This window comes from Lepidochelys olivacea (assembly GCF_965140295.1).
Source record: "Lepidochelys olivacea isolate rLepOli2 genome assembly, chromosome: 4".
Classification (NCBI taxonomy): Eukaryota; Metazoa; Chordata; order Testudines; family Cheloniidae; genus Lepidochelys; species Lepidochelys olivacea.
In genome coordinates this window covers 41,927,556-41,942,713 of record NC_140414.1, presented here as the reverse complement: position 1 = coordinate 41,942,713, position 15,158 = coordinate 41,927,556, and the positions used below count along the sequence as shown (strand labels likewise).

Genomic DNA, 15,158 nt, shown 5'->3' with positions numbered 1-15,158 from the left:
AATTTTAAAAGAAATAGAATAAAAATTAAATGCCTAAATTAATCGGCCCGAGGTAGAAACCTATCATGTAAAATTTAAGATTAAAAGATGAAAGGCTGGCAAAGTGATAAGCCACTGAAAACAGGGTGTTGTGCAAATGTAACCATACTGCTACCAGCCCTGTCGACAAGACACCAGATGATAAACCAGATTCCCAGTGTCGGGGGAGTCGCTGGGAAAACTACAAAGAAGCGTCCAGGGGACTGTGTAGGCGACAGCAGTGGGGAAAGGTACTGTGTCTATATGCACAGACCTCTCCCTGCACGTAGACACTCCGCCACCAGCTTTCCCGCTGCGCTAAACCCGCAGCTTCGGCGACACTGGGGAGCAGCTCCTAACCTCGTGAGGCAGCTCACTCGCTCCTGCCCCGCCCCAACCAGAAGAGAAATCTCGCGAGAAGCTGCACGCCTCTCTTGGCTGCAAGGAGGCTGCCTGGAACGTAACGCAGAGAGTGCGTCGCTGATGACGCTACAGAACGGAACTCAGCGAAGGGCGGATGCAGTGATGGGCGGGGGGGAGGCAGCGTTCGCTGCTCCGAAGGGGCGCTGCAGCCGCGCGCGCGGGCGTTGGGGCGGGAGGGGAACCGTGCGCTGGCAGCGCGCAGCTGTCACCCCGTAGGCGGGGGCCAGGCAGATAGTCCCTCGGCTCTTGAGTGGACCCACGTGCCTCTTCGCTGGCTGGCTGAGGCTGAGCAGCCGGCGTAGCGTGCAGCTGTGCAGCTTGCAGCGGGCTTTACTCCAGTCCTGGCACACAAAGCAGAACTGCACCCGCCCTCCCCGATTCTCGGCCTTCTGGGTTAGGCTGATGCCCAGCCTCTGCCGCGGGGAGGGGAGGGTTGCTGTTTGAATGAGAAATTCACCCGTCTCCCCGCTGCTTGTGCACAAAACGGGCCCGGCTCCCACGGTGGGAGCCCTGAAAAGCAAAACAAACAAAAAACAAAAGAGAGAGCGAGAGGGGCGGGAAGGGGAGGGGGGTGCCGCGGCCGCCCGCTGGTTTGAGCAAGCAGGCGGCCGCAGAGACCGTCTTCCGTGGGAGGCCGCGCGAGCGCCGCTTTCCGCCGCGTGTGCGCGGCCGCCGCTAGAGGGAGCTGCGCTACAGAGAGCGGGAGGGGGAAGGCAGAGGCGCCGCCGCAGGAGGCGAAAGACCCCTCCCCAGCTCTTTCTTCAACTCAGGCTGCCCCCTTCCCCCTCAGCTCTGCGCTGCCGCTGTCAGCAGCAGCGGCGGCCGGACGAGCCGCGGAGCCCCCCCTACCGCCCGGCTGCCGCCCGGGCTAGCGCACAGCCCCGCCGCGGAGCCCCCCCTACCGCCCGGCTGCCGCCCGGGCTAGCGCACAGCCCCGCCGCGGAGCAGAGGCGGCGGGGACCGGGCTGCTGCTGGGTTCCAGTGCTGCTCCTCCTCCTCCTCCTCCGTCCACCCACCCACCCAGCTGTGTTAGTCGTCTTCACGGCTGGCTTTGCTGCCGCTCGCCTCCCCGCGGGTTTTGGTTTCCCTCTTGCCGTCAGTTTCCCCTTGGGCACTGACCGGTGGGGTGCCACTCTGAACGAACCCACGAGCGGAGGGGGGGAGCAGCTGCGCGCGGCGGAAGAGCGGCAAGGTAGCTCGCGGGGAGGCGTGGAGATCCCCTCCCGACCAGCCCCATCAAACCATCCGGTGAGAAAGTAAAGAAGCCAGCGAGGGTGACAGCGACTCGCCGGGAGGCGGCGGAGGAGGAGAAGCAGCGCGTCTTCTCTCCCGTCTCGCCTCCTTTCCGTCCCCGCTCTTCCCAGCCCCTCTCTTCCTCCGAGGTACCGGCAGGAGCAGCCTGGACTCATGATGGCTTCAACCCCTACCTGCACCAGGTTCACCGACGAGTACCAGCTCTTCGAGGAGCTTGGAAAGTAAGAGACCTGGCGGCCGCTGCACATTGTGCCGGGAAAGGGTCTTTCGGCTGGGGGCAGGGGAGGTGGTTTGACAGATCAAGGCTGGGCAAAGAGGGGGCTATTGTTTGGGTGTAAAATGAAGGGGGAGGGGGGGTGTCAGGCCGGCTGTTGTCTCAGATCCTTTGCAAAGGAGACTTAGTGCATTGCTGATCTCTGCAGTTGGAGCTGTCATGGGGGAGGGAGGATTCAGCTCTATGCACGTATCTAGATAATAAATTCATATTTTTTCCAACACAGCTGCTTCTCTGTTTTGCATGGGTGACTGTTTTATACTTGATACAATTCGGTGCCACGTTTATTGATGGGGAAAGTTCAGCTGGGTATACAGTATAGTTTGCAACCAGCACTTTTAATCGGGAGGGAGGGCGACCCTGCGTGAATGTAGCTTGCCCCCTCCCCTGCCCTCCTCTTATTATTTATGAAAGATTGTTGTTTTCGATCTTAATGTCAGAGAAAGCTCTGCCCAGAGCAGAGTGTGCTTTTGTGTTTTTCATGTCCACGATCAGAAAAGCTGTGCGGTTTATTTAGACACTCGAAAATACACCCAGACGTTCATAGATCCATTGTTTACAAAGAAGCTGGCTGGCTGTGTATTGTTCAGACCTGAAATTAATTATTGCTCAGTCTCCAGTTTCTCTCTGATTTTTTTTTTAATTTGTGAATTCATTGCTGTGTCATTTCTTTATGTAAATGACTTGAAAAGGCTTGTGGGGATGCCATTTGGTATTAAAAACATGGAGAATATGTCGTGAACAGCTATCTAATTCAAATGCTCCTTTTCTGCAAGGAGTAGGAATGTCCCCGTGTAGCGCTGTATTCATTAAGATGTACTTCCTAGTCACACAAATGGGCTCAGTGTTTAAATTTAATTAAATACAATCGCCATGTTGACAGAGCTGGAGGTGAAATTTTTACACAGAGTTTGTTTCGTTTTTCACACTTTTTTGCTGCCTGTAAGGTAGTCACAGAGCATTTGAGGCTTTTGAGGCAGGGAACTGTAAAAATGTTCACGTTTCCGGTGTGTAAATACCATTTGCTTATAATTTGCTGTGTACATATATTTAAACTGTTTAATGATATGACTTGTGCTCACTTGTATTTTAAATCCAGTGTACTGTTATCATCTATAAAATGAGTAATGATTGCCATTTTGTACTCATTTTCCTGTCTCCTGTATTGACGTTATGCGTTTCAATCAAATCAGTTAAACTCAAATTATTAGAACCATTATCCAGTATTACAACCCTTGTATTGATGTTTGTCTGGTTATTGGTTTTCAGGGGGGCGTTCTCAGTGGTGAGAAGATGTGTGAAAATTCCTACAGGACAGGAGTATGCTGCCAAAATTATCAACACCAAAAAGCTGTCTGCTAGAGGTGGGTATTTTCAACCCAATATTTTCAGTGTCTCTCTCTCGATTCCTCTACCCTCTTCTTTTTTCTTGTTTAAAATAGTACTATATCTAAGCTTTTGTACACTGAGTAGATATTTTATTTTTTCTCCGTATATTTTCCATTTTCCTAAAATACTGGTTAGATTTTCCATGTTGTAAAGTAATCTTTCACTGACCGACAGTGCTTAGATATGAGATTACTGCTCTACCATGCTAAAAGGAAAGATGTACAAATTCTAGAGCATTTTTTTAAAGATGCAAATCTGCTTTTCAGCTTTGTGTGTGAGAGAGTTAGAATAACAGCCTGGAATGTCATTTTCTTTTATTATTTTTTGAGAAAATGCTCTCTCACTCTAATTTTTATGAAGAAAAATTTGCTCAAATCTTAATTGAATAACATTCTTCCATTATATTTAAATATCAACATAATTAATCAAGCCATATTTAACAGTGAACACCTTTAGAAAAAAATCTGATCTGCTGCACATACAGTTTTTCAAATGAAAATGTAGTGTAATAGGGTAGACATTTTATAAAGTAACTATTTGTGTACCAAGTAGTGATGTTTAAGTGAAGCATTTGTACTGTTATTTCTATCATGCACACATTTTCTTTTCCTTTTATTTATATTTTCCTTATGTGGTATATATCTGAGTATGTATTTTACAGCTGTTTGTATCTATATCTAGATATTCACTGGTTGTGTGTTTACACTACATTAAAGAAACTATATATTTACTGTGTGTTAGGACTGCTGAAAATAGGCCTTATACTTATTGTTTGGTAAATCCACACTAACATGCTTGTACGAGGATGTTAGGGATTAAGGATTATTCTCTGTTGACATTATCTTTACTTTCATGTGAATTTATGGTATTGTGATGAGCATGGAAATGAGTAAACAGTGTCAGTGTGTAAACCTGCCTTTGTGGCTTGGTTTATGTTTTATACAAGGGGAGCATTGTATATAAACAGCACTCTGATTTCATTAATTCATTTAATAAATATATAAAAGAATACTTCTAATATATGGTGGCATAGCTGTAACTTTTCATGCTGCTCTAACAGCTGGGGATCATTCAACATTTTGCGTTATATAACCTTATTTTCAGCTCAGTAACAGGATTGTAAAAGTTTACTTTTCACTACCTCTTGTCTTCAGGCTCTTAATGTATGAGAGAGTTATTTTTTTCCTTTTTAGTTTTATAAAACCATATTTCTAATGAGTCTGTTCATTTTTAGGATTTGGCTTTTTTTTTTTTAATGGAGGGGTGAGGAAAGTAAATAAAATGGAAGTTTGTGATTTGAGAACTTTTTCTTACTTAAAAATACATTTTGATTTTCAGTTATTTTTTCTATATCAGTTGAAAATGTTGATCTGTTAGTTTGGATATTTAAAAGAAAATTAGCCAAAATATTGACATTTAAAACAGATAAATATTTAAAAAATTAAGTCCCTCTTGACACGAGAGACTGTAATGGAATCAACACTGGATTGTTAATGAATTATGGTTTGAATGTATCACATATATATTACAATTTTAAATATATGTGTTACAGTGAAGAAACTATAACATTTATTAAAGTAAATTTTAAGAGTCTGCCTTAAACTCCTAAAAGCAGCACAGGACACAGTAAATGCTTCTACTTTGCACTTTTCTTACACAGTTTTATCTAGACATTGCAGCACATACATGACCAAATTCATCTTTGGTGTAGTCTTTTAATTTGTGGAATTTCACCAAAGAAATTGAGAACGCAGTATGCAGTATAAAATCATGCACAGATCTCGGATTTCTGCATTCATGGTACCCAAGAATTCAACTCGGAGTTCCCTTACTTTTGTGGATTTAAACTTTAAACCTGAATAATAGATTGTGGGCGTGTCATTTTCCTTACATACACATGTGTGTATACATGATATGTTGTCAGTGGATTTAAGTGAGTATTATAGGGGTAGGGAATACTAACTGTCCAGCTCTGCCTGTACAAATTTGCACAAATAGTTTGGTCATGATCAGGCAACTTTCACAGAGCTAGTTTTTACAGAACTCTTCAAAAATTGCTAGTAGGAAGTTTTGCTTTCTTTTCTATTGCAGTTATATGGTCCATATAGTGAGGGTATTAACATACATAAGAAATTGTTTTGTATTGAGTGTGTATGTATGTGTATATCTACACATACACACAGTATACATATAATTACATAGACTCAGTGTACTGAGGTATTTTGTCAGGTAAATAGCTCCAGATATGAAACAGTAATCAATAAGCATGCATCAAGTTAGAAAAAATGTACTTATGACCCTAACCATTTGTAGTTTATTTAAAAGCATGCTTCCAATTTCTCTGTCTTCAGATATTTCTTACGATATAGGAGCTATATGTTATATAGCATCAAACTGTGATACATTTTCATTTGGATAACTGATAATGGGTTTACAGATTGTAGGTTAGATAGTATTTGAAATCACACCATTATTTTAATTCTTTCACATCTTGACATGTTTTTCATTGTGAGATGGAGCCATTGACTTTCATGGGTTCATACGATAATTCACCGGTGTATTAAATCATACAGAATATGCTATTGTTGTAATTCTAATGGACAGTTCATAAAGTGAACTTCATCCCAGTGCACGGGGTACATACAAGGTACTCTGTGCTGAGGTGAATTTCATGTATGGTGACTGGCTCTCTTTGGTGTAGTTCACTAAATTCACATAGTGTTCAGTAAGACTTTTGCTTGAAATATTGAAGAGGTATTTTAACAAATGATATGGAATAATCAAAACTTTGATTATATTTTACTAAGTTTATTTCAAACAGTATTAATATTCTTAGTTCTGGGTTTCAGTTAGTGTTGCCTAGTCAAACAGCTCTTTCCCATGTATGTTTTCTTTGAGTATATTTGAACACTTAGGTTCATAGTCCTCCCAATGTGAAATATTGATCTGGTCATACAAAGCTGTCTGGATTTGCACTTTCTTCCCTGCATGATTAAATCTTTACAAAGGAGTTTCAAAACACTGTTGTGTTTAAAGTGCTGCATGTTCTTTTTCATTTGTTTGTTTGTTTTTGGGGGTCTTCTGCACAACACTTTGCATTTCTACTGCTCTCATTTTCAAAACTAAGTTTGTGTTTTAAATTGATGACAAATTTCATATATTTGGAATGTGGTCACATACCTAACTAATCCAAATTACAATAGGAAAAAGTACTATTGTTTAAAGTTAGATTTTTTTTTAAATAAAGAAGTTGATTTTAAATGCATGGTTTTCTATAATATTGGTAACAGGTAGGTAGAAATGTCATCAGTTCCATGGTTGATTTGTTGTTCTTAAACAATAATAGAAGTATAGCCTTTCATTGTAGAGATGCCTTTTATGAACAATTTTTGTGTTAGTTAACTAACATTTCTGTAGGAACATATAGAAGTTCCTCTTTTCATTTAAAAATAATGTCACGCTTCATATACAAATTGTGGTTTTTGTAAGTTCTTAAACTTTAATGAAGAATGAAGAGATAATTAATTCAGATTGGTATTGTTAGAAAATAAACAGTTGGTCATTTGTATCAGAAGAACACGTTCGTAATAAACTAGGAGCATGAACATACTGCAGGAAAGTAGAGCCCTGAAAGAAAGTGGAAGAGTTGGCAAGTGTATGGAAAAGTAATAGCATAAAGCAATATATCTGTGCTGCTTTTACATTGTACTAGGCTTAATCTTATATATATTCTGTTACTTTTTATTAAGCCTTGGTTTTGTTATTTGCAGAGGCTGTCCTATTTATGGGTATATAGTTAGGAAGAATAAAGTTTGCTATTCTAAAATATTATTTTATTCAGCCTTGACCTATTATGCATCAAACTTTAAAAAAAAAAGAAGACAAAACTTAATAGCGTTTATTTTTATCTTTCAACCTCTTCTTTTTTTCTTTTTTGAAAGAATTGTGGCTTTAACCCTACCATGAGCTCTGTGTGGATGGATCCTCTGCCTATGCAGATCCCATTGCAGGATCGAGGTCTTAATCTTCAGTTACAGTGTATGTGTTTCACGGACAATAAGAAAATATGAAAGATTTTTGCAACCATTGTACTTTTGACATATTCTCTCTAATTAGATTGAAAAGGAACAGAAATCGGTGTGCTCAGCAGATTGTTCATTATATGCAGTCATTTAACTCATCTGAACTTGCACCAGATCTGTAGTGACCAAAAGTACTTGCCTTCTGATGATCACTCGATGGTACTGTCCAGTTCCTAGTGTGTCTTTGTCCATGTTGCCAAAAAATACCCCAGCCAACCCTTTGGTCATTGCAGCAGAAAGGTGAGCAACTATCTGTGGCAAGTATACATATTTGTAGGGCAGATACAGGAACCCATAGGAGTTATCCATTCCAATCTTTCCATACCCGTCACCTGATCCAAAGTCCACTGACATCAGTGAGAGACTTGCAATTAGTTTCACAGGGCTTTGGGTCAGATCCTTGGAGGTTTCTGCTGGTTACTTATTGTCTTCTCATTTGGCTTCCTCTCCACTCTTAGTATCTTGCTATTTTATGAAAGAGAGAAGTGCTTCACTGATATTTCCTGTACTGTATTCACTGAAGGGTCCCCATGTGCAAGGAAATGTCACAGGTGACCACACCAATTGCAGATTCTTTCAGCTACCTGTGATTTGCACGGAGACTGAAGAGGCACTCTCACCCTTTTGGAACAATATTTTGTTCGGAGACTCTGAGGAATTTTGCTGTGTGGCTAGGGTATTTCCATCTATAAATCTATCCATGTGGAACATTTCATGAACCATAAAGTTGTTTAAAATACTGTAGGGAGATAAATGGAAATGTGAACCATATAAGATGGTATTTTTCAGCATATTTTTTTATGGCAAAGAGAGAAAAATTACCATGCCACTACAGACTAGTGGTCCGTTTAGTCATGGTGCCATAGGACTCTTTGCCGCTTTTACAGATCTAGACTAACACGGCTACCCCTCTGATATCTTGTCTCTATTAATGCTGTATGCTTTGCAGGAATCCAGAAAACTGCAGTAATGCACCCAACAGTGCAATACTATGTACCTTAGGGAAAATTTCGTTCTGACCCTAGCAGGTGATGAGCGTAACCCTGAAGCACAAGAATTAATAAAATTTAGACTTCTATCTTTGTAATTTTAGGATAACTGGATGCTATTCTTATTCATAATGTTGTCTATAATTAAACAAACAGAAAACCCCTCTGGGCCTGCTCTTGTGAAGCAAATGTCAGTTTTGTATGTGCAGGGTCCATAGAATTGAGCTCTAAGCCATTTGCTTCAGTAAAGTCTTGTGGAGGTCTGTTTCTCACCTTAATTATATGTTGATTGGTAACATGTTTTCTCTTATGTATTAAATGTGTTTCCCTTTAAGTGTTTTCTTTAAGATGACAGGAAATGATAATCAGTTACACCTTGTTGCTTGAAGAACTTTTGGGGAGAGAAGGAACATTGTCTGGGATCTCCCTGTTTTTTCATTCTGTTCCATTACTTCCTGGGGCTTGAACTGGGCCTCTGACCCATCTTCTCATGAGTAGGTTCCTTCCACTAATGAGTCAGCCAGAGGGAGTTATTCAAGGGTGACTTGTTCTTTCTTTCCTTCCTCTCCACTGTAGACTTTGCTGGTTTTATGTCAAATTAACTCCAGTTACTTCACTGGAGTTACTTCAGATTCACTCAACATAAGAGGGAAGAGAGCTAGGCACTGAGGTCTTCATCTTGAATTCCCCATACTGTACAGTTTCTAAATCTCCATGTTGATTTTGTAACATAAATATATTTTTTCTGTCTTCTGTTTTTGTCGAGAATTTGTTCACTGAATGTATTTTGCTTAAATTCAAATCAAATTTCAAAGCAAAAGCTATTCTTAAAACAAAACAAAACACTTTTTTAAGAGGAAAAAAAATTAAGTGCCCAATCCTGTTCACAGTTGCTCCTGCACATATATGTACTCCCATGCATAATCCCCAATGACTTCAGTAGGGCTACAAGCAGGAATAAAGAAATATAGTCAATAGTAACTATTTTCACAATGGGGCCATTAGTTAGTAATCTTTTAATAGTATTCTGAAAACCAGGAATCAAAGCAACCATGTTACTTGCTCTTCCACAGTCTCTTGGTGTTCTCCCCGTTACTTTTTTTTAAACCTTTTTTCCTTGTTTTTTTATTTTTTATATCAAGTCTGCAAACCTCTCTAATATGTTCTGCGTATCTGAAGTATTACTTGTGTGTGTTTACAATATGTTCATATGAATATGATGTACTGTAATATGTTAATTATTGTCTTAAAATGTGAAAATAAGGGCACAAGAACAATATTAAACATTTTCAATTTTATTGTATGTTTATTTTATTTGCTTCTTTAGTATACAAAATAATGTACAGTATTTTATGCCTATTGTGATTTGAGGTCCCAGTTCAGTAAGGTACTTAAATACATTGCCTATCTTTAACATGTTAATTCTCCTATTGATTTAAAATTAGGCAGACGCTTATGTGATCGTTATCCATCTGATTAGGTTTTAAAATGAACAAGTTGATTGAAAATGAAAAATAAAAGCAATCGTCTAATGAGACAAGAAGAGGTATTAGGTGTGCAGATAAGAGGTAGTGATACATTACTCTTTCCCAGTCATGATTGGCATGTAGTAGCCATTCTTACTACTCTTATTTCATGCTTATTATTCCAAGTCCTTCCACGTTAGCTGCTTTTCTGATGCACTGTGGCTTGAAGGGCAGGGTAAAAACATATCCTCTTCCTGTAACCTAAAAACACCTGCTTTGACAGCCTGGTGATTCTGACAGATTAAAAAAATGTAAACCAAATTATGTTATTTGCACAGGCAAACATAAGCAAAATGATGTAATCATTTACCTACCTTTATTTGAGCACCCTCAGATATATAGGATAGGTATCTTGAGTGGATCTTACTGGTACCTCTGGGTTTTATTTCGTCAGGGTCCTATATCCTTCTTCATATGCAGTTACTTATCAGTTGTGGGATACTTTGTAAGGACAATTTGTGGATTGTAAAGTATTATAGAAAAGCATAACCACTTCCTAACTTTATTGGATGAAGGACACGTACAATACATACTCATGTTGAAGGTGATAGCTCTTTTGTTTAAATGTTTATTTTAAATTAATCATGCTTTGAAGGTGAATGGAACATCTGCTTCCTATTGGAGAGCTACATAAACCCAATCCGTCTGTTTATTCGTGTAAATGTTTTAGTTTGTGTGTGTGTGAGAATATATATAATATCTGTTCCTCTCACTCTAATCTGAGTATTACTAGAAATGTTTTGTGCACCAGAACCTTTATTTATGTAATACCAGCCTGAGCAGATGTTGCCTTTTGTGAGAGGGTTTTTTTACAGTAGTCCCACCCACTCTGCAACTTGTTTTTTTTCCATTGTAGTGTTACCCGTCCATTCTCCTATGTTTGAGGTTCAGTAGCTTTGTCTACCTCTTCATATGAGACTTGTAACTCTGCTATTTCGTGTTATATTTGATTGGAAGTTACTAAAGAAGTTGTCAGCTCCAGTGCAAGGTATTTAACATCTGAGTGAATTTGGTGCTCATGAAAGTGATACTGGCTGAAAGCACTGGCTCCTGCCAAGTATAGTTAAGACCTGTGCATATTTCCTCCGTGCAGCTTTGCGAATCCACCTCAGCCTTGACTTGTAATGCTTCTGTTATTCCAGTCTTGAGCCTCTCTTGAGTGGAAACTGCCAAACATAGTGAATTGTGCTATGTTCTGTGGTAGTTTTTTATGAGAAAATGAGGTGACAAAGCTTGTTTCCACCTGTTGACTAAGTCTAGCTTAGAACTTGGGTCTCTGGAGCAGAAAAGCTAGTGCCTGCAGAGCTGTGATACTTAGTGTCCTAATTAAAAAAAAATGTTTTCATCTGTTCAGCCTTTTTTGGCTAGTTGCAAACATTTAAAGTAACTTCAAACTCATTTTCTCTTTCATTTAAAGGAAAATTAAAGAATGTGGTTAGAATTACAACTAAAATCAGACTAGGAAAAACAACTCAACATTAGGATTAGAAATTACCTTGTCATTATTTTAAAGTAATAGAAGGCTGTCTAAATGTGAAGGCCTACTCAGCTCATTAGAGATCTGTCCATACAACAGTGCATCTGTTTTGTATTTGGTAGAAATCTCCTTTGCTTTAGCTGGTGGTCTGAGGCAACCTATGAAACTTCTGCTTTCAGTATTACCTTTCTTGAATATTAAGTATTTCACAGAGAACTGTGATGATAACTTAAAGTATTAGGCAAGTTTGGTTAAAAAATTATCAAATTAAAAAGAATTTTAAATAAAATAAAGCTTATTAATAATAGAAAAGTAACAGTATTGATATTTTGATGGCAACCATAAAGGAAATTTCTCTTTGTATGAGGTGTAATTTTATTTTCATAACACTGCACCGAGACGTTATACTGACTCTAACTTCCCAGCAGAAGTATCTTTCATCCATTTGATACGAATTTCTGTATATTTGTGCAGTCACTTTGAAATTGGAGCCAGGCTTGCTCTTGAAGTTGATGAGGTCCAGTCTGCCATGTATCTTTTGCTGATCAGTTCTAGACAAATCAACAATAATTTGGCTTGAGGTTTGACCAAAAACCAAGTGTTTGGTTTGACCAAAAACCAAGTGTACCAAGATAGGAAGCTGATAATTCTTTTCCTTTTTGTAACACTGTTTTTTGTCTGTTTTGTTTCCATGTTCAGATCCATCATCTATCTGCCTTGTTACATCTGTAGGCAGAAGTCAGGTTAAAATTATCAGCTAGCATTACTGTGCTATCTATCTAGCTTTGATGCAAAACCAAAAATTTTAGGGTGCATTGGAAATTCATTTTCAGACAGATATTAACTATGACCAAGATGTAGACTGTATTGAAATTAGCTCTCAAAATCACTCCATTTAATGTAATTGATAAGCACAGCACATGCACACTGTAAAATTATTCCATCCCAAAGCTTAAAGGATGGAAAATGTGAACTGTCAATGTATGGAGTTCATAAGCAAACAATTTGTAGCAAGGAGTCTGTTTTAGATGCTTTCAAAACTTTTTTCCTGATTTAATTATAATTAGAAACAGCTTACTCGTAATATTCCGCAACGTGAATGCAGGTGCTGCAGTGTCAGTCACGTTGCATAGTCATATAGCTGCAGGAACAAATGGAGTACCTACATAATATCCATATTTGACAATCCGATGGGATTTGCCAAGCCTAAGCTTTCATTTACATTTTAACCTCTTCAGGAGATGGGTTTGTGATTTAATTAGGCAAGGGAGGCCTATGAGTTATTTGTATTGCATGTAAAACCTCACACCAGTGCTTAGCTATCTTGTGGTTTGGGAGATTTCTTGCAGGAATGTTTTTTTTTTTTTACTGGATGTCACTCTTTTGAGTTTGGTGTCTTTAATTGGTCTGTTTCTCTTATAGTTTTGTTCTTTTGACTGATTTTATTCAAATCCTTCAATGTAAGAAGCAGTCTTATTTTTATCAGTACTCTAAACCAAAATGTAATGTATCACTGAGAAGTTCTTGGTTACTGTGGTACTGCATTGCAGTGAAGATTTTGTACTGTAGTGTAGATTATCTTGATTTGCTGCAAGGCAGCTAAGTTAGCACTGAACTTTTGTGATTATGATACCCAGCTTTGACAGCAGCATATGATGATTCGCTTTCTGCCTTTTCTAGAAAGGTTCTCAAGATATTACATACCTTAAGGCTTGAGTAAATTTCAGTGGAGAAAACACCTTTCAATAAATGTTTTGACTGTTTGTAGGACACCTTATCCATGAAAAGACAAAGAATCATTTCATCATGGAAACATAATGATTGCCCTTTGGATGTGAGGATATTACAACCACACTGTCTTTTTGCATTTTTTTAATTAAAGTTTACCTGTTCAGCTGCTTATGTTCAAAAGTTTATTGAAACAGGCTAAGCTAAGTCAAGATATTTTTCTTTTGCTGTTTATCTTTTCTAAAGTGGAATGTTATTAGCCTACAGTACTTTTTTTTGCCTGTTAAATATCTTTTTTAAAAAAAACTTTTCCTTAAAAGAATGTCAAATATTTTTAGACCCCCCCCACACACACACATAAAGAAAATGAAAAGAAATAAATAATTATAATACCTAACAAATGATTGAGAAATATTTTTTAAAAATCTAATTACCTTTAAAAAACCTTCAATGAAAAGCTTTTAATTAAATTTAAATGTTCTTCTGTAATATTTTGATACCATGAAAGCAGAACTGAGTGACTATAATATGTGACATTGACAAGACTGTTTCTTTGGTCCAAAATGTGTGAAATGGAAATAAGTAAATGACATAAATGGTGAAAAACACAATAATTAGTATTGAGTAAAATAAAAATCTTAAATGAATCCCCATCTATCCATAGAATCTCTATGGATAGTAATTCCATGCTCTAATAAGAATATAACAGTAGGGATCTATTATCGACCACCTGACCAGAACAGTGATAGTGACGATGAAATGCTAAGGGAGATTAGAGAGCCTATCAAAATAAAGAATTCAATAATAGTGGGGGATTTCAATTATCCCCATATTGACTGGGTACATGTCACCTCAGGACGAAATGCAGAGACAAAATTTCTTGATACTTTAAATGACTGCTTCTTGGAGCAGCTGGTACAGGAACCCACAAGGGGAGAAGCAACTTATCTGGCCCAAGAGGTAACTATAACAGGACCGCTTGGAAATAGTGACCATAATATAATAACGTTTAACATTCCTGTGGGGGGAAGAACACCTCAACAGCTCAACAATGTGGCATTTAATTTCAGAAAGGGGAACTATGCAAAAATGAGGAGGTTAGTTAAACAGAATTTAAAGGGTACAGTGACTAGAGTGAAATCCCTGCAAGCTGCATGGACATTTTTCAGAGACGCCATAATAGAGGCTCAACTTAAATGTATACCCCAAATTAAAGAACACAGTAAAAGAATAAAAAAAGAGCCACTGTGGCTTAACAACTATGTAAAAGAAGCAGTGAGAGATTAAAAGATGCCTTTTTAAAAGTGGAAGTCAAATCCTAGTGAGGTAAATAGAAAGGAGCATAAACACTGCCAAATTAAATATAAAAATGTAATAAGAAAAGCCAAACAGGAATTTGAAGAACAGCTAGCCAAAAACTCAAAAGGTAGTAAGAAACATTTTATTAAGTACATCACAAGCAGGAAGCCTGCTAAACAACCAGTGAGGCCCCTGGATGATCGAGACACAAAAGGATAAAGTCATCACAGAAAAACTAAATGAATTCTTTGCTTCAGTCTTCACGGTTGAGGATGTTAGGGAGATTCCCAAACCTGAGCTGTCTTTTGTAGGTGACAAATCTGAGGAATTGTCACAGGTTGAAGTGTCACCAGAGGAGGTTTTGGAATTAATTGAGAAACTTAACAGTAACAAGTCACTGGGACCAGATTGCATTCACCCAAGAGTTCTGAAAGAACTCAGATGTGAAATTGCAGAACTATTAACTATGGTTTGTAACCTGTCCTTTAAATCAGCTACTGTACCCAATAACTGGAAGATAGCTAATGTAATGCCAGTATTTAAGAAGGACACAAGAGGTGAGCCTGACAGTTACAGACTGGTAAGTCTGACGTCCGTACCGGGAAAATTAGTTGAAACAACAGTAAAGAATAAAATTGTCAGACACATAGAAGAACATAAATTGTTGGGCAAAAGTCAACATGGTTTCTGTAAAGGGCG

The 15,158-nt window shown here is 38.7% G+C and overlaps 1 protein-coding gene across 22 annotated transcripts in view; it reads left to right on the top strand.

The window, feature by feature from the left end:
- Window positions 1-1,041: 1,041 nt before the first annotated feature.
- Window positions 1,042-15,158, top strand: part of CAMK2D (calcium/calmodulin dependent protein kinase II delta) — a gene marked incomplete at its 3' end in the record, with an annotated part of 266,164 nt that continues 252,047 nt past the window's right edge. For 6 of the 22 annotated variants that reach the window (XM_084626069.1, XM_084626067.1, XM_084626071.1 and 3 more), the window contains exons 1-2: window positions 1,047-1,916; window positions 3,239-3,333. In XM_084626069.1, coding sequence (XP_084482195.1) covers window positions 1,849-1,916; window positions 3,239-3,333 — 163 coding nt within the window. In that variant the 5' untranslated portion in view covers window positions 1,047-1,848. Of the gene's footprint in view, window positions 1,917-3,238; window positions 3,334-15,158 lie in introns of all 22 variants that reach the window. The other 16 variants (XM_084626077.1, XM_084626068.1, XM_084626072.1 and 13 more) reach the window with 7 other exon arrangements.